The sequence below is a fragment of the Camellia sinensis genome, chromosome 2 (genome assembly GCF_055761805.1).
Source record: "Camellia sinensis isolate YWXY chromosome 2, ASM5576180v1, whole genome shotgun sequence".
NCBI lineage: Eukaryota > Viridiplantae > Streptophyta > Magnoliopsida > Ericales > Theaceae > Camellia > Camellia sinensis.
This window is the reverse complement of record NC_138962.1, coordinates 180,327,435-180,347,430: the sequence shown is the minus strand read 5'-3', so window position 1 is coordinate 180,347,430 and position 19,996 is coordinate 180,327,435. Positions and strand designations below refer to the sequence as shown.

The 19,996-nt window shown below is 34.4% G+C and overlaps 2 protein-coding genes across 17 annotated transcripts in view; both read left to right on the top strand.

Moving 5' to 3' along the window:
• Window positions 1-3,999: 3,999 nt before the first annotated feature.
• LOC114289139 (putative disease resistance RPP13-like protein 1) overlaps window positions 4,000-19,996 on the top strand; it is a 178,177-nt gene continuing 162,180 nt past the window's right edge. For 4 of the 5 annotated variants that reach the window (XR_014353350.1, XR_014353339.1, XR_014353345.1 and 1 more), the window contains exon 1: window positions 4,000-8,102. Coding sequence is in view for 1 of the 5 variants with exons in the window: in XM_082907492.1 (XP_082763618.1) it covers window positions 4,175-8,410 (4,236 nt within the window). In the remaining 4 variants the exon portion in view is untranslated. Of the gene's footprint in view, window positions 8,432-19,996 lie in introns of those variants that run through there. The other variant, XM_082907492.1, reaches the window with a different exon arrangement.
• On the top strand, window positions 8,483-18,522 carry LOC114259962 (NAD-dependent malic enzyme 59 kDa isoform, mitochondrial-like). 12 transcript variants are annotated; one of them, XM_082907521.1, is made up of 12 exons: window positions 8,485-8,935; window positions 9,042-9,104; window positions 9,238-9,344; window positions 9,467-9,560; window positions 9,939-10,052; window positions 10,264-10,345; window positions 13,398-13,484; window positions 13,579-13,730; window positions 13,813-13,882; window positions 14,320-14,382; window positions 15,659-15,760; window positions 18,109-18,522. In XM_082907521.1, the coding sequence occupies exons 1-8, from the start codon at window positions 8,795-8,797 to the stop codon at window positions 13,710-13,712; spliced, it is 822 nt and encodes a 273-aa protein (XP_082763647.1). In that variant the 5' UTR covers window positions 8,485-8,794; the 3' UTR covers window positions 13,713-13,730; window positions 13,813-13,882; window positions 14,320-14,382; window positions 15,659-15,760; window positions 18,109-18,522. The 12 variants fall into 12 exon arrangements, with proteins under 12 accessions (XP_082763649.1, XP_082763652.1, XP_082763650.1 ...); XM_082907514.1 differs by having other exon boundaries at window positions 8,486-8,935; window positions 9,021-9,104; XM_082907518.1 differs by having other exon boundaries at window positions 8,553-8,935; window positions 9,021-9,104; window positions 13,676-13,730.

The window sequence follows — 19,996 nt, the reverse complement described above, 5'->3', positions numbered from 1 at the left end:
CCCCAACAAGTTTGGGTTGGACTATGTTTCAAGGAAAAAAAAATTGTATGCCTTTGTCTTTCTCATTATTTTTAAAATTGAGCCCTTTGATATTTATTTAGAAATGATATTTATTTGAAAGAAGTGATTTTCAGAAAGAGTATTTATATATATATGTATCTTTGAATTTTTTGGAGAAAAATATTTGTATATGATTGTTTTTGGGTTAATTACAAAAAAAAACTTTGAGGTTTTATGCATTTTTTACTTTAAATCTCAATGTTTTAATTTCGACAAATTAAATCTTAGAGTTTTATCCATATATATATATATATATATATATTTCAAAGAAAGAGACTTGCCATATTTTTTTCGTGTCTCTTTTTATTTTTTGTAAATGTTTTTGTGATTACTTTCTAACCCACCATTATTGTGTTCACGTTTTACTTTCTTCTTCTCTGTTTATCCTTTTTTTTCTTTCTTTTTTCTTTTTTTGTATTATTATTATTTTTTTGGTTAATTATATAAAAAAAAAAACCTCAAAGTTTCACATGTTTTTCACATTAAACCTAGTGTTTCAATTTTGACAAATTAAACTCTGAAGTTTTATTCGTATTTCAATGTGTCTCTTCGTCTATCTCCATTTGTGCAAGGTAATGAAGAATAATTTTGGGGTTTAAAGAAAAACGCGTGAAACTTTGGTTCTTTTTTTTGTGTGTATATATATATATATATAACTTTTTTGGGGTGAATATATATATATATATATATATAACTTATGTTTCTTATTGTAGATGTACATGTACATGTGTGCTTGTATATATAGTGTAATTTTTTTATTCAAATTTTGACTCTTCTAATGATAAAATTTTAATTTCATTCCTAATTTTGATGACTATGTAAGAAGGGCTAGTTGAAATGTAAAAGACACTTATCAATACTCTAATGGATTAAGACACTATTTGACATAAACTAAATAAGTGCATTTATTTGGGTCAAATTACATCTCTATTTTTTTACATATCTTTTTGTAAAAAATTAAAAAATATATTTATTTTTAGTCATCAAAAATAGCGACGAAATCAAAATTTTACTTCGTCTATCCTACATTGATAGTCCATTTTTTAAAATTCAAACTTTTTAAAGAAATGTAATCATTACGCTTTGAATTCAAATTTTAAATAATTAATTCTAAAGATACCCTTCTATTTTTATTTTTAAATTTTAAAACTTTGACTTTTCAAAGTAGATATATATTTTGGGACAACAAAAAAATGTAATAATGGACCAATAAAATGGAACGAAGGGAGTATCAGTCAAAATTTGAATAAAGAAATTTCACCATATATACAAGCACACATGTACATATACAATAAGATATCTAAGTTATATATATACACACAAAGAAAAATTAAATATTGGGGTTAATTACAAAAAAAAAAAAAAAAGACTCCAAGGTTTCACCTGTTATTCACTTTAAACCCCAGTATTTTTCAACTGAAATCCCAAAACTATTCTCCATTACCAACACAAAAGGAGATGGACCGAAGGGGTACATTGAAACATGTATAGAATTTTAAAGTTAAATTTATCGAAATTAAAATACTGAAACTTAAAATGAAAAATGCATAAAATCTTGGGGTTATTTTTGTAATTAACCCTTTTTTTCTATATGCTATTTGATGTTCACAAACATAACATCAATATGGATTATGAAAATAAGTTGGAAATGAATTATAATGGTGGGTCTCACACGGTAAGAAGAAAGTAGTGACAAAGTAATTACCAAAAAAAAAAAAAAAATAGTGAAAAAAAGCATTAAGCAAGTCTCCAGCAAATTCTCAAGTTTGAAAAAAAAATTATGTTTTCAGATAATTAACTTTAATATAGGGAGAGTAGTGACAAAGAAATTACTAAAAAAAATAATTTAAAAAAATTGAAAAAAAGCATTAAGCAATGGTGTCTATTTTATACATGGCCCGTAACCTTTCTTTGCAGTTTCTCAATCATTTCTCTACATTTTCACTAGCAAATTCTCAAGTTTGAAAAAAAATATTATATTTTCAGATAATTAACTTTAATAGAGGGAGAGTAGACATAATAGTGGTTAAGATTTTTTTTAAAGTTAATGTAAACAAAAAAATGCTTGATTATATTTTTATTTTCAATTATGTTGATAAAAAATATTCAATTAATACTAATATTATTCACTTTTTGTGTTGGTATAAATTAAAATTTAAAATTTTAAAATACTTATTTTCGATGAAAAGTTATGTGTATTTTTATCCCCTAAAGTTTAAATTTTGGATATGTTCCTGATTAAATATCCTGTTAAATAATTGGACCTTTTTAGCATTTTTGTTTGGTAAAAAAAGAAAAAGAAAATTAGAACTTGATATGAAAATTTTGTTTAATAAACTATTTTTGATAATTACTTTTGGAAACAATCCTTTTTTATAGTGAAATTAAAAGATTCTTTCAATAAAAAATGCGTAAACATTCACACTTTCTTATTTTGAAAATACAAAATCATTTGATAAAAATTTGTAAATTTTGACACTTCTTTCCACAAAGATTAATAGGAAACTCATCTACAAAAATTCCATAGAGAAAGGAGGGGACAAACATTTGATTCAAAAAAATGAGTAATTGGCATGATATGCTTGTGCGTGTGATATGAGAAAAGCCTCATGCATACCAAACAAACAGCATTACTCATTATAATAAGAAAATAAACATGCGCAGATTTTAATCACTAGTTTTTATAGTTTGGTTTTAGTGTCATTCCGATCTTTATAATTTTAATTAAGATTTTAATTTTTTTATTGTCTCAATTTAACCTAATTGATTGCAATCATTAACTTCTTTCTTTTTCTTTTTTTTAATTATGAAAAGTGCGCACATGAGTAGCGTGAGTTACACTTTCAGAAACAAAATTATAAATTTTCTTAACTAAGTGAGTTAATCTCAATCATCTGATTAACGATTTTACTTTAAAAACACTAATTGGCTTTATTAATTGAATTAAATTAGTACAAAATTTAAAATTAAATCAATTATAAATTTATAAATCAAAATAATATATGAGACAAAATAAAAAAGCTACCAATTTAATTTACCCAATAAACATTACCACTTTCCCTATCTTGATTTTTGGGAAGATCCAAGGCTATCCGTTGGCAAGCTATCAACTTGTAACCCAAGACAAGAAAATAAAACAAACAACAAAATCAAATCAAGGCCAAAAAAAAAAAAAAAAAAAGGCTATGTGAAAAAGATTTTTTTTTTTTTATAATGATTGTCAGGCAATCTTCACAAAAATAATAACAAATAAAAAATTCAGTCCTTGATCCGTTCGTTTTGAATTTTAAATTTTCAGTTATTTAGTGTTTTTAGAGTACTACTCCATATTATTCATGTTAGAATACTTGTTCAATTATCTCTTACAAAAGAGAGAATTTTTTTTAATTAAATTGTAAATTAAATCATTGGTCTCTGTAATTTACGTAAAGTGTCATTTTAGTAATCATAATTTTAATTTGCGTCAAATATTGTTAACAATTGGAACATAAAAAACTAAGTGCAAAATTAGAAAGATCAAAATAAAATTCAAAACAAATTATAGGGACCAACGATATAATGAATATATTAATTACCCGAGTGGTCCTTCTAATTGATTTTGAATTTCACTTTGATTTCTCTTTTATTTTACTCATAATATTTTTCTGTTTCATATTCAATAATATGTACAGAAAAAATCACATTTGAAAAAATCACATCCGACAAAATTGAAATGCATCAACCAAATCCCAAAACTATATTGTTGGGTAAAGATGGAAAAACTTCTAAGCCACCCTCTAGTAACTGAGAAAAACCATGATAGAGATATGAATTCATTTAAAAGAATATTAACAAATGTAATTGGGTTCTTTCTACTAACAATAATATAATATTTGGGTTCTTTTATTTTGAGTATTTTATTTTTATTTTTAATTTACACGTTTTCACAGAGGGCAGGGGGCCAATGAAAGGAGACTCACTTTTGACTTCTTTGCAGCCCAATAATTTCTTCTTCTCATCACAAAAATATAGCCAATTTTGAAACTGCTAAAGCCTTTTCCACTGAACCTCTTTGCTTTGCTTTGCTTTGCTTCTGATCTGTTGGTTTTTTCTTTTCTTTCTGTAATCGGAAACAATGCCTATAGAAGGGATCTTTGTCTCTGGCTTCGTCAATTTGTTGTTTGGGAAGATGACCTCTTTTGCCTCCTCGAAATTACCAACCTTTGAAGGAATTGATACCCAGCTGACCAATTGGACCAATATGCTGTCTCAAATTGAAGCTTTTCTGATTGACGCGGAGGAGAAGCAACTGACAGATCGAGCCGTGAACCTGTGGCTCGACGATCTCCAGGATCTGGCATATGATTTGGATGATTTAGTGGATGAGTTCGCCACCGAAGCTTTGCAACACAAGCTCAAGGCAAAGCAGCCACAAGCTAGTTCCAGCAAGGTATGGAACCTCATCCCTAATTTCAAGCCAAGAGATGTTTTGTTTAATTTCAAGATGAAGTCCAAGATTGAGGAGATCAATACCAGATTGCACAATAGTTTTGAACAATGTTCAAAACTTAATTTGGTTAAGATTGTTGGAACCACCCCTACACCTACGACTAAGACTTGGCAAAGACCAGACTCTACATCTTTATTTGATGAACCTCGCATTTATGGCCGAGAATATGATCAAAGAAAGATAATTGAGTTGCTCGTAAGGGGGGATGAATCAAGTCATAACAACATTGGTGTAATTCCCATTGTGGGGATGGGTGGGATTGGCAAGACCACCCTTGCTCAGATGGTATACAATGATGAAACTGTGCAGAAGCATTTCGATCTAAAAGCCTGGGTCTGTGTGTCAGATGAGTTCAACATTATGAGAATAACAAAAGCAATTCTTGAGTCAGTGACTTCCCAGACATTTAGTTTTAATAACTTGGACCAAGTTCAGGTTCAATTAAAGCAGGCTTTGGCTGGAAAGAAGTTCTTAATTGTTTTAGACGATGTCTGGAACAAAAAATACAGTGACTGGAATGTTTTGAAGAAACCTTTCAATGATGGAGCCCAAGGGAGTAAAGTCGTGGTGACTACACGTGACAGAGAAGTTGCAGGAATGATGACAACTGTTGAACTTCATGAAGTTAATATCCTTTCAAAGGAGGATTGTTGGTCATTGTTTGCACAACATGCCTTTGCGAATACATGTATTGATGTAAATCCAAAATTGGTATCAATTGGTAAGGAAATTGTGGAGAAATGTAAAGGTTTGCCTCTAGCTGCTAGGACACTCGGTGGCCTTTTACGCAGCAAAGTACGAGATGAGGAATGGATAAATGTACTGCGTAGTAAAATATGGGATTTACCACACAGTGACATCCTTCCTGCTTTGAGATTAAGCTATCATGATCTCCCTTCGCATTTGAAGCAGTGCTTTGCATACTGCTCAATAATACCCAACGACTATGAATTTGAGGAAGAGGAACTAGTCTTGTTGTGGATGGCGGAGGGCTTCATTCAGCAACAAAGAGATAAGCAAATGGAAGATGTAGGAGGTGAGTACTTTCGGGAATTGCTGTCAAGGTCTTTTTTCCAACCATCAAGAACCGGTGAAAGCTCTAAATTTGTGATGCACGACCTCATCAATGATTTGGCTCAAGTAGTTGCAAGAGAAACTTGTTTTAGATTGGAGGATATATTGAAATATCCGGAGCAGTGCAAGACTATAAAGAAAGCTCGACATTCATCTTATATGCGGAAGCAATATGAGGGTATGAAAAAATTTGAGATTTTCAACAAAGCCATGCATTTACGAACCTTCTTACCATTTAACTTACCATATGGTGTGAATTGTCATTTGGCAAGCAATGTTCCCTTTAATCTATTGCCGAAGCTAAGACGCTTGAGGGTGCTCAATATGAGTAGTTATGACATCATAGAAGTTCCAAATTCTGTTGGAGATTTGAAACATCTGCGGTATCTTAACCTATCCAACACTAACATTGAAGAATTACCTGAATCACTAGGCTCTCTTTACAATCTACAAACATTGATGTTAAGAGGATGTAGACAACTGAAAAAGTTGCCAACAGACTTGGGAAACCTAATTGACCTACGTCATCTCGATACTACAAATGCACATTCCTTAAAAGAAATGCCATTGGGAATAGGTAAGTTGGCTAGTCTTCAAACACTGTCCAATTTCATTGTTACTAAAAACAATGGGCATTGGTTAACAGAGTTGGGAAATTTAATTTATCTTCAGGGGAAGCTTTGCCTATCTGGGTTACAGAACGTGGTGGTTCCATTAGATGCAAGGGAGGCAAATTTAAATGATAAGAAGGGGTTAGATGTGTTATCATTGGAATGGAGTGTTAACTCAGATGATTCACGAGATGGAAGAGTTGAAACAGAAGTGCTTGATATGCTACAACCTCACAAGAATTTAAAAGAGCTCCATATCGAAGGCTACCTTGGTATAGGATTTCCGAATTGGATAGGAGATCCTCTATTCTCCAATATGGCTGACCTAAGTTTAGATAATTGTGGAAATTGTGTATCCTTGCCACCACTCGGACAACTACCCTCGCTCAAAAAGCTTTACATTAAAGGAATGAGTGTACTAAAACATGTCGATCATGAGTTTTACGGGCAGGGTAGTGCCAAACCTTTTCAATTACTGGAGACTCTAAGCTTTAAGGATATGCCGGAATGGGAGTATTGGCATACTTTTGAAGATGATAAGGAAGTTGAACCATTTACTCATGTTAGTGAGCTCTCCATCGAAAATTGTCCTAAACTTGTTGGAATGTTGCCAAGTTATCTACCTTGTTTGAATAATCTAAAGATTAAGAAGTGCCCGCAATTGCTAGTTGAAGTTTCCAAGGTTGTCCACCCGTCACTCACCTCTATAGCTATGAATGACGTTCCTCTAACAAGCCTTCAAGCGGTCCTTGAGATGAGGAGCATGGTTGATGACGAACTGATATCGGCAAATGCAAAGTCTAAGCATCCTAGTTCAATAACTTCCTTGAGCATTGGGATGATTAAGAAACTCGAGCTCTCGCCGAAATGGGTCACTCATGGGCTGATGGAACTCAAAGCATTGGAGATCACAAGCTGTGAAGAACTCAAGACACTGTGGAAGAATGAGGAGAGAGTGCAACACAGTCTCCCTGCATTCCGATGTTTGAAAATTGAAGGCTGCCCCCAGCTTGTTTCATTGTTTGAAGAAGATGAGGATGAAGACAACAAAGGGCAACATGAGCAGCAGCAGCAGCAACAAGAGGGACTCCCCTGCATAGTGAGGAGGCTTGGGCATCTAAGAATAGATAATTGTGAAAAGCTGAAGAAACTGCCACGGCTGCTACATAGCTTCACTTTTCTTGGAGAGTTGTATGTCTATAAGTGTCCGAGACTCCGCTCTTTTCCGGAGACAGGTTTTCCGTGCACGCTGAAAACACTCAGGATAGGTGATTGTGAGGCTCTACAATCCTTATTCGGGTGTTTAACACAGATTAATGACAGTAATCTTCAAGTGTTAGATGTTCAAGATTGTCCATCCCTCACATGCTTGATATCGTGCAGAGGTGGGGGGCTTCCACCCACACTCAAAAAGCTTGAGATTTGGGGGTGTACAAACTTGGAGGCACTGCTAGTAGTAGATGAGGGGATGGAAATTACCTGTCCATCTCTTGAGTTTGTTTGGATCAGGGATTGTGATAGGCTCAAATACTTGCCAGATGCCCTTCCTAATAATAATAATAATAATAATCTCAGGAATCTCAGTGTATTGTACTTGTATGGGTGTAAGAATTTGGAGTACATTCCGGAAGGATGGTTCCACTCCGCAACAAATCTGGCAGATTTGAGTATCATGAGATGCAAAAAACTCAAGGCCCTACCACACGGATTGCAGAGCATCAACTACCTCACTTCTCTTCAATCACTGGGGATGAATATTTCACAATGGAACAACAACTTCAAGAAGATTGGTTTGCGCAGTTTATCCTCTCTTAGAATACTGTCGATTTCAGGCGCAATTAGCGTGGCAGAGGATGAAGAAGAAGAAGGTGTAGCGGGGCCCAGCTTTCCGATAGATGGGAAGTTGCTGCCCACCTCTCTGCTCAATCTTTGGATCGGGAATTTCCGAAATCTGGAGAAGCTGTCTTCAAAGTTGTTTCAAAACCTCGCCTCTCTTGAATATCTTCGTATCAGGGGTTGCCCTAGGCTCAAATCTTTACCAGTGCAAAGGCTGCCTCCCTCACTTAACAGATTATCGATCTATGGAAGTCGGAAACTAACAAGGAAGTGTGAAAAGGGGAAAGGCAAATATTGGCCCCACTTAGCTCACATACCTGAAGTCGATGTTCATGATTAAGCTCTGTTGTGTTGTAATATTGATTTCGATTTAAATTCCATCATCATGAAGGTTTCAAGCCTAATCTTTTCTTGTTTACAATTGTTTCTTGTCAATTATTTTCATATTTTTCTCATTTTGTAAGAAAGACATCATGAACCTCTCAGATTTGAAAATAGTGACTATTTACTTATATGAAGTAGGATTTCCCTTGTTAAATTTCATTACTAACACCTTGGGTTGGACTTCCAACAATTTTAAACATTGAAGTTCATTTATGCTTATCCATTCTTAACATTCATTTATGCTGAATATACTCTATTTCGTTCTCCATGTTTTCTAGTCTTTAAGCAGAGTAAGTAGACTACGTAACTGGTTGTAAACCCATTTTTTCCAACAAACTTCATGAGGATTTATTTTTCACTTGATTTTACTTTGACAGATTTGGGACTTCAGCACCCTCGGTTGGAAGGAAAGGAGTATCTATCAATTGTTGATGAATTTATGGAGGCAATTCACGCCCGTCGGCCTAAGGCTATTGTGCAGGTTTAATTCTTTCAGAAATATGACATCTTGTTTGATGTGTAACCAATATCATACTGATTACTTGATGCTTGGCGAATATTATCAGTTTGTGGATTTTCAAATGCAGTGGGCTTTTGAAAGACTGCAACGGTATCAAAAAAGGTTCTGCATGTTCAATGATGACATGCAGGTGAATACTTGGTGTTGTATTCTGCTATTCTCCATGGAAATAGTAAAGAATATAATAAGACAAAGTACTTAAAGATTGTTAAGGGTGACTCTATTATAATGACATTTTTGTCGCTTGTCATCATGTTGTATAGGGAACTGCTGGTGTTGGACTGGCAGGACTGCTTGGAACCGTAAGGGCACAAGGTCGACCATTGACTGACTTTGTGAACCAAAATATAGTTGTAGTTGGAGCTAGAAGGTACTGATGAAGTTCAACCGTAACGGCTGTACTCCTGGTTTAAGTGTTACTTTTTTATGGTTTAAGGTGGTTAGTAAATCGGCTGTGAGTTGCATCTTCTTATTCTTTTTTCTGTCTTTCAGTGCAGGGCTTGGTGTTTTTAACATGGCTACACAGACTGTTTCAAGAATGGCAGGAGCTGAAGGAAGTCCTCAGTTTTTCCTACTTGATGAAGATGTGTGGTTCTACAGATATTACTTGCTCTCTAACTTTTTTGTTCTTAATGTCAATTACTGTATTAGCCTTTATTATGTTTTACTGGGTATTTATCTTCTAATAAAATGTGGAGAACATATGTTTGAACATATTTGTAAAGGAGATTTTTTGAAATTTTTTTAGTGTTATCAACTGAATTTCACCTTTTTTTCAAAGTAGCGATAATCAATTACTTATCTGCATGTAACTGAATGAACGGTGGGAATGAATCTGCATTGGATTGAAAAGAAAAACTCATAATATGGCAATCTGAACTTTGTCGTTTCATTTACATTTTCAGAGAATGATCCATTTGACTTTTGGTTCATCTTTTTTTGAGAAGTACTGGTTTAAATGCAGGGTCTCATTACAACGGAAAGGAAGGGTGCTGGTCCAGCAGCTGAACCATTTGCTAAAGCCCCTGGGGAGATCAAGGGTTTGGGCCTTAGGGAGGGAGCAAATCTCGTTGAAGTGGTAAATCTTACTGGAGTGTTTTTTGGTAGCTTATTTAAGTTGATGCAATGATGATATAGATTGATGTTGTGTGGAAAAGAAACCTTTGGTTGTTTAGCTTGCTTTTTGGGTACATGCAATTGTCTCAAGGATGTTTGCTGTTATCTTTCAGAACATTGTGTATGCTTTCATAATTTAGAAAAACTAATTGCGGGGAATGGATTTTGTTTAGGTTAAAAGAATGAAGCCTCATGTGCTTCTTGGTTTGTTTGGAGTTGGAGGTATCTTCAATGAGCAGGTGGGCAGCCCCCTAGGTTTGTTTTGCCCTTCATTACTTTCAAATGAAGCATAATGAACCAGTGAAGTTTGCTTAGTTTTATTTGGAAAGGCATGTTGGTTCTGTACTATTTATTTGGTTAGTTGTTGATAAATGGTATTAGTTGGGGAAAATACATTAACATTCCCCCTCCGGAACTCCTTTGCTTTGCAAGTTTGTTTGTTCTTGTTTCCTAGATGTAGGCAATACCTTTTAGAGATAGTCTTCATTAACCCTTTTATCATTTTACTTTTTCCCAACTTTTGCTAAATAATCAAATTCTTACAAAAAACGTACAATTATTTATTACTAGGATAAAGGAGCATACCTTATCAAGATGTCATTTGGTTGTATCACTATTAGTTAAATCCACTTGGCTCAACTCAACAAAGACCTAATTTCAACCTCTTGGAATTGACTACATGAATATTTTCCCAAAATGCTCTCTGTAGAGCAATACCTATGACACCGCAATTTTCATACCCAAATGATAATACAATAATCATGGCTCTTTAAGGTAAATCTGAAAATAAATCTCCACACTTGCATTACATGATACAAATAGTCTTCATGCGATAACACATTCGCTTCTAATCAAATAACTTAAACAAATAAATACCCTCATGGGTTCACAAGTTCCCAAGGCTTAGGCCCGGTTACACAAATCGGTTATTCAAACCACACAAATATAGCCCTTGGCTTACAAAACAGAGTCACGCAAAATGAGAGCATTGTGCTCCCAACACACACACTTTCACGCCCTTAGTTGGGCGGAATCACCACGTCCTTTCTTGCACAAAAATCCCGTAGGGTGAGCTCAGTAGGAGATCCTTAACAAAATATATACATTTTATACAAGTCTCAAGATGATGAATGCACATGCTATGCTATGTTCTTTTAAAAGTAAGACGCATCTACATCTTTTGAAAATCATCATGCTCAATGATGTCATGCAACTCCAACTGTTCAAAACTAACCAATTTAACTCAAGGGGCAGTATATACAACTCTGGTAATCCCTAGGTCGGTGCCTGCAAGTAGACTATGCAAGTACTACCAATTGTCATTTTTACCGGTATTAACCAGAAGGCTTGACACCTATCCGCGCGACTTTCTGGTCTTTCACCAAGAACACTCAGGCCAACTTAATCAATTTCATCTACACCTCTTATCAAGACTTACCACCGTATTTACCCCAAAACCATTTCATGAAAATCCATTTCCCAACATTTTTTTCTCAATGCAAGGTTTTCAAATCAACGTTCAAAGCTCAACATAATCAAATGAATTGGTATGCCCATGAAATGAGTAAATGCAATACAACATTTCTTCCATTCTCAATATTTCCACACAATAATTCCATTGTGAACAAATCTCCCATTGTGAACAAATCTGCCATTTTTCTTTTCAAAACAATAATATCACCAGATGAATATAAACTTTGATTTCCAATTCCCCCAAGGAACAACACATTTCCCACATTTTGAGCATTCTCTATAAATTAGCCATTTCAAGACTAAACAACATTTTGAATAACAATTTCCAAAATGAACAACAATTCTCATATTTTACAAACTTCATCATTTATATATATAAAAAAACAATTTTCAAAACATCCATTTATTTTGACCCCCAAAATAAATATGTCAACTTTATCCAAGGATTTTCAACATCTTTCAAGAACCCATATTTCTAGGTTTTCTCACCAAAACCACTCATCTCCAAAATATTTAGAAGGATCTCACCAAAATCATCTTTCTACAATCAATATAATTCACGCCCTCAATTTCCATTTTAAAAGGAAAAGAAAGTAAACCCACTTTCAAAATTACTCTTCTTCTCGAATCAACAATCAATTTTCAAAACTAATCAAAAGATGATTTTGAAAATCGTCTAGATCTTGCAAAAACATATATATAACTCAAAGGAAATCCCTACCTCAAGTTTGAAGAAGAATAGAGTTGAAATCCCAAAATCAACGATACCTAAACTCGATCTCCACCGCACATAACATAGCCCTCGCCTAGATAACCAACTTTGATGAAGAACTTGGATATAAATTCCAATGGATTTGGAGGAATCAAAGATCTTGTGAGGTTTTTGATAGGAAATGTAGAGAGAAGGAAGATGAAATGTTTTTAGAGAGAGAGAGGTATACAGAAGTGATATAACTTCAGCCCAAAGAGAGGAAAAAGAAAGAAAATTCGGATTTCACCTACTCCCACACCTGCCTTTTTAGCAGTGTGCTTCATCCCCTCCCTTGTTTCCCGCACGTGCGGCCTCACCTCCCGAACGTGCGGTCCTAGTCCTCAGCCCGGAATTCTATCGGTTCAACTCCCAACACTCCAACCCGACCGAGCGGACAAGCAACTTCGAATGCATTTTGCATTTTTGTTTTGGGGGCGCTGCCCCTCAACCCCGCCAGGGCGTTGCCCTTGGACCCGCCAAGGGGCGCTGCCCCCTGGACCCCCGCAAGTTGACCGGGCAGCTCGACCCCCAACATACTCAGCGAAGTGGCAAAATTGGGATCGCTACAATACCTCAATTAAATCCATGGCAATTACATTCTTTCTTACTACATCAACCCTCGTTCTTTTTAATTATCCTTGTGTTTAACGACACTTTGTTTACTCTACTTTTATGGGTGTTGTTTCCTCAATTTACTAATCCTTTCATGTACAATTTTGGCTTTTTTCATAATTAAATTACCATTACTGTATAGATCTCATTCTAAAATACCTATTACTTGATAAGTAACTATGGCTGGCTATGTTTGAAAAACCATTCTCTACTTAGTGTCTAGCTGCAAGGCACTAAGCACAACAATGGCAAAGTGTATCCTCTTTTTGAGCTTGGTAAAGCTATGTCTTCTTTGATAAATCAGGTGCTTTAGGCCATGCGAGAGTCAGATTCCCCTAAACCTGCCATTTTTGCGATGTCAAATCCAACGATGAATGGTTTGGCTTTCAAGCCCTCTAAACTATCTGTATTTTATTTGTGGAATGCACTATTTCTCTATTGAACATTGTCTTTCCATGTTAACTGGAACAGCTGAATGCACCGCTGTTGATGCTTTCAATCATGCTGGAGAAAATATAGTTTTTGCAAGCGGGAGCCCTTTCAAAAATATTGACCTTGGTATGGTTTCTTTATATTGGTGCTAATTGTTGTGGAGTCTTTTTGCACAGTATCAATAAATTAATTGGTCTCACTCTGCTCTCTCATTATGTAGCCAATGCAACCAACAATTCTATAGTTTCTATATACCTGTCTTACTCAGTGTGTTGTCCAATTACTCTGACCTTTGCCAATCATATACTTGTTGTCAGGGAATGGAAAAGTGGGTCATGTAAAGCAAGCAAATAACATGTATCTGTTTCCTAGGTTAGTGCAAATGTTCACGTCACTGATATATTGTGCTTAGTTTTTTATGACTACTATCGTAAACCTTTTTGACTTGATTCAGGATTGGGATGGGAGCTCTTCTCTCAGGTGCTCATTTGATTTCAGATGGAATGTCGCAAGCAGTCTGAATGGTATAATTACACAATTTGACCACTTCGTTCTTTGTGCTAACATAGCCTTTTATGGATTAGTGTTGTGCTCATCCATTCTTATTGGATTAACCGTGCCCTCATTAAATGAGGTGGCACTTGCTACTATCATCATGTGTGTTTCTATATCTATAGTGTTGTAAGTGAATCATGTGAAGTAAAGAATAAAGTAAGACCATATGTTCGTTTGGTGTGTCGGGTCTAAAAGAGTCCTTTTGAGTGCTATAAAAAGAGTGTTGGGGCTAGAGGTGCATCCATCTCCTGCCAGACTTGTATTCTGTAATTATTGGTTTATACTTTCTTATTTATTGTTGATTAAATTATATAGTTATTGGTTCAATTTTTGATAGAGGAGGAATGTTTGCATGGTATTGAACCTAGTATCAGCTAACTTTTGCTAATATATTTTTTCTCTGTAGCCTTGCTTCATATATTACAGAGGAAGAGATTCAGAGTGCTATTTTGTATCCTCCTATGAGAAGGTATTGTTGTTCTTAGCTCCATTGGAACATTAAAATTTTCATATATATTTGTAAGTCAGGTGGAAACTAGCTCACTAGGAAGCACAGATCACATTTTCATACATATTTGGAAATCAATTGGACACCAGCTCATTAGGAAGCATGGATACTGATACTGATACTGATACGGATACAAACAAGGACACGGAACATGACAATTTCAAAAAAATCAAAATACAGACACAGTCACACGACGAGGATAAGACAAAAAAATATAATTGTTTTATATATTTTTGTTTTCTATGTACGTAAATATTACATTCACAAACAACTAAAATTAATGAAAACCAACACTAATTTAACATGTATATAAATAAATAAAAAATACTAAATGTAAATTATCTAGAGACTAGATATATTTTTGCATTAGGCTCCAAAGATCATTAGAAGCCCATTTCTCAATTTCGCACTTGCGGTTAGATCTGTATTGCGTTGTCGATAGTTTGATATGAGTTCTTTATCTATAATTTAAAATTCAACTCCCATGTTTCCAACTTCCAAGCATTATAATATAACCCCCAAAATTAGCTTTAAAAACTAAATTAAGACCCTGGGTGTCCCTGTTGTGTCCCCTGAAAAAATTATTATAAAAATGAACATGTCATGTGACATATCCCATATGTGTCCCCACCATGTCCATGTCCATGTCCTTGTCCCGTACATATCTAACATGGTTATTGCACCTATTTTGATGTGTCAGTGCTTCATAGCTAGCTCATGTACTTGTATTTTCTTCTAGTGGGTAAGGTTCAACCTATTACCTTAAGTGTGCACACCTAATAGTAGCACGGAAAGTCGTTCTCTTGTCAATAGGTTTTGGATACAGCTTGTTAAAGCACGATCAATAATCACTAATCAGGTTAGTTTGCATTATGCAAAGACTACATACCCACTGATATTGGATCTGACTCTGACCTTGTGGATTGTGTGAACCTCAAAGGCTTTTCAAATTGTTTTGACTATATGGCTAATACTACAATCAAGTTTCCTTTTCTCTTTATTTAAAGTATCCATAATTAACAAATCTGACCTCTGATTTCATGGGTCGGATGATTGGATCTACTCATCAATATATCCCTAAATTGGATTTACTCATCATATATCCCTAAGCAGGTCTTGTAAAATTTGCAAAGAAAATATTTCTCAATTTGGGGACATCCTATGAATGAATTGGTAAAATAAAGGTAAAAGTAACCTCTACTAATTTGTTTTTGCTATGACCTACTTATGACTGCAGTATTCGAGATATAACAGCAGAGGTTGGAGCTGCTGTTGTTCAAGCAGTACTTGTCGAAGAACTGGCAGAAGGACGCTGTGATGTGGGACCCAGAGAGCTCAGGTAGATGTCAAAGTATGGATAGTTCTCAACTTTTTTACACGAAAAATGCATCTCATTTTTATAAAAATAGCCATGACATGACACGCAAAAGCACATCTGGACGAGAAAAAGAACCTTTAATATTTGACAATGAAAGCAACCTCACATTTAACCTTAAAATGAACCAATTCAGAAATACTATTCTCAACTCACTAAGCAAGTTACTTATTCAATTATTCTCATTGTTAATCAGGAACGGTGCTAGGCTATAGAGTATGGGGTTAATTGACCCCATCTGCCAAGTTTGAAAATTTGCTTAAAAATATATTTTAAATATTTATTTTGTCTATTTGCACCTGTTAGGTTTTTAATCTTGGCAATCCCGTTTGACAAAACTCCTTTCAGTTGTACTTTTATTCATTCTTTTATTTCAGTGAGGCTATGAGTAATTAGATATGAATCCAACTTGAATTGTGCCTTGCAAAGAAGTTTGTGATGTTTATTTTTTCATGTTTGCCACTTCGCTGACTATGACGGGGATCGAGCTACCCGGTAAGCTCGCGGGGGTCTAGGGTGCAACGCCACTGCGAGGTTGAGGGACAACGCCCCCAAAGCAAAATGCAAAAGTGCATTCAAAGTTGCCTGTCCGCTCGAGCGGCAGTTTGTACGCTCGAGCGGAGAATCCTTGGTTCCAGAAGTTTGATCACCTGCAAAAATATTGGGAAATGTTTTTTCCCGCTCAAGCGGAATTTCCTGCACTCAAGCGGCCATTCCGGTGCTCGAGCGGAGATTGCGGAACAGATTGCTATAAATATATGATTCAGTCAGATTTTAGGGTTACGCTTCCAGATCTTCTTCTTAGTTATTAGGGTTTATATCTGGGGCTATTTTGCTAGTTTTCTTTGACGTTTGATTGAGTATTCAACTCATGGTTTAAGAAGAATACATCAAAGGATTGTTTGTTTATTCAATACAAAAGACTGTTCTTCTTCGGTGGATTCTGGAGAATTCGAGCCTGAAGTTTTGGTGGATTCTAGAGTGGCTCATCGTCGTGATTCGACATTAGCGTTATGGATTCAACATTAGGCAAGACAATTCCGAGGTGAAAACGGGGCTGGAAGAGGCACATAGGGGTTGGTTCAATTTGGGCGTGGATTCGCTAGGTAATTGAGAGTATACCTGTGTAATTCCTTTATGTCTTTTTAGTGAATTGTTTTATGACTTTTGCCCGTGATTTTTTTATCACAATTGGAGGCGCTCCAATTATGATTTTTTCACGTTAAATCGTTGTATTGATTTGTCTTGATTGTTTGATTGGGATGGTTATTTAATGCTTAAAATTGATACATAATCACAAATCAATATCTAGGGGATTTCTAGATTTTTCAGCACCGATTACTTTGTTGGTTGCACCAATACATTTGTTTGTTGCAAACCCCAAAGGATTGGCTTGGTGGCAAGGCCTTGGATTTTGGGAATGTGCTCCCTCCAAGATTCAAGAATCAAAACCTCTTGAATAATGCTATATGAACCAATTGGTATACTAATTAGTATATTAACAGATGATGTGTCATAATTTTAGTGGCTTTAGGTCTTTATAATTTATATAATGGGTGGGGTCGTAATTTTTAAATGACAATGTCATAACTATGTTGGTACGTTAATTAGTATACCAATTGGTGCGTATAGCACCACCGAAACCTCTTAGGTGCTAACAATTTCTTGGGGCTTGGTGCACTTGCGGGAAACTCCTTACCGAGCGCTTGTGCACTCCTGGGGATTAGTTGGATTTTGATCCGAACACCCCAATGCCAATAAAATAAAATACATTTGTTTGTTGCACCCATAGGTCGCATCACATACATTGGCATGAGTCAATTGACGCCCCTAAAATTTGAAAAATCACCAAAAAAAATTATATATATATATATATATATATCATATATGGATAATATTGACCCTATTAACTTATAAAAAAAAGACCTAATTGCACTTAGCATAGAGTATCATACCTTTTAAATTTTTTTTAGGTCATCTCTATATTTGTTCAAGTCCCAAAGATGACTAGATTTCTGTAAGTACAAAAAGGAATTCAATGAGTCCACTCCACCAATCACCAAATATCCTTCAAATTTCTCCAACCAAAGTAAGGAAATTCATTGAGAGGAACTATAGAAATTTTTGTAATTGCATTTTTTTTAACAAAAAGAATAGTATGAATGCACTAAAATTTATAGAGAAAACAAATGTTTTATATAATATTGATAAGAGTGAAAAAATTTCCTTATAGAATTTGTAGAACTTAATCATTGATTCCTGGAGCCGCCACTGTTGCTAATAATCTATGGCTTTTCTCATTTTGGATGCAGGAGGAGACAGTACGCAACATGTGGTTTCTAGTTTACAGCCCTCTTGTTCATGAGAAATAAAGTTTTGATCATCTCACTCTCTCTCTCTCTCCCTTTGTGCGCACACACGCAAAGGATATTTTTCTGCAGACACCGTCCCAACGTTCTGTTGCCATTCAAATATTCATGATGTAACTATAGTTTTGAAGCCTAGAGTAGTAATATGGGTGAAAGAACACAGAACTGGAGAGAGAAGGCTCGTAGAAGTTGAAAAATAATGCCACTGCAGTTTTGATTAAGTCCATTTGTATAAATATGCTTATTGATGTAATGAACAACATCATGTAAGCTTTCTCTTTTTTAGCTTTTGTCAAAAACTTATTGATGTTTCATTCATGCTCCTTTTTTTCAGTCTACTTTAATTTGGTATTTCAACCTAAATTTTAATCATACCTTAAAATAATGTTAAGTCCTTTTGTATAAATCTCCATTTTTATTCTTTTAATCATTTTTTTTAAACTGTTAGATGTATCTAACTTAGATGTAGTTGAAACATAAAAATATTCACAAATATTTTACTTTTAGGTGTATCCAAAAATATTTATAAAAAAATTGATTAAAATATAAAAAAGATTCATTATAGACAACAAAATATGAAATATAAAAAACTAGAAATTTTAAAAACTATATTTGAAAAATCAAAATCAAACAGAGTGCTCGTTTGGGAACTTGATTATTTTAGTAGCTTTTGACTATTTTATGAGATGAAAAAATGTGTGTTTGGGATAATTTGTGGGTTTTTTTGTAGTTAAATTTATGGTGGAAGAAAAAAAATGATTTATTCATGTGTAGGATATAATATTTTGTCTAATTTGTTATTTTATCTTATTTTTTTTATTTTAATTTTAATTTTTTGTCTTTACTGACTATTTTAGCTAAAACCAAACATCCAGACAAACATGTTTGGTTGTGATCTTAAAACTAATATATTAATAGTTTTGGCTATTGGGTTGGTGTGGTGATAGCGGGATGGTAGTGGAGTGGTGGAGGTGGTAATGAAAATGATGGTGGTGGTAGTAGTAGGGGTAGAGGTGATGGTGGTAATGGTGATGATGGTTGTGTGATAAGGTTGGCTAGTGTGTAGTCTAAAAAATATTTTCTATTTTAAAAAAAGTGAATATTGTTTTCGACTCAAATAAATTATTTTTCATTAATTATGAAAAGTATTTTACATTCATTTTTTATCACACCAAATGTCACAACTAGGGAAAATAAATGTCACACCAAATATTTTAATTTCATTTTTTGTCGGATTTGTTATTACCTTTCCGCCCCTGCCACCGCCACCCCTATTCCGCCCCTCACTCCTGCTACCAAGTGGAGTTTTTCTTCCCTTCCTTGTACATTTGAACTCACCTTGTTGACCTGATTAAGAGCTAGTTTGAAAAGAAAAAAAAATGTTCAAAAAATAGAGATAGTGATGCTATTGAATATCTTGATTTTTTAATTATTTTAATAAAAAAAGTCACATGCCAAACACCCTCTCTAAACCAAAGTTACTTCAACCTAATAGAATGAGTAATAAAGTCAAAATTTAGTGGTTAAAATAGTTAATAAGGACCCAAAAAAAAAAAAAAAAAAAACCTAAAATAGTCAAGAAGACAAAATAAGTTAAAATGTCACATTTAAATAAAAATCATTTTATTTTTTCTCTTACAACTATCATATCAATTACAAAAAAGCCAATTATTATCCCCTATGAAGCACGAGTACGAGTACGAGTACGGGTATGGGTACGAGTACTGGTACTGGTATGATACAGGTACGTCGATATGGTAAAATTCAAAAAAAGTAGGATACGGATATGGCTTAGTACGCTTGTAAAAAAATATTTATTTTTACTTTAGAG

Bases quoted from the DNA above. Each gene is read 5' to 3' on its own strand.
- LOC114259962 (XM_082907514.1), top strand. From the start codon at position 8,795: ATGAGGATTTATTTTTCACTTGATTTTACTTTGACAGATTTGGGACTT. The intron at 8,936-9,020 runs GTTTAATTCTTT...GAATATTATCAG, and splicing joins GGCCTAAGGCTATTGTGCAG to TTTGTGGATTTTCAAATGCA. The intron at 9,561-9,938 runs GTGTGGTTCTAC...GTTTAAATGCAG, and splicing joins TTTTCCTACTTGATGAAGAT to GGTCTCATTACAACGGAAAG.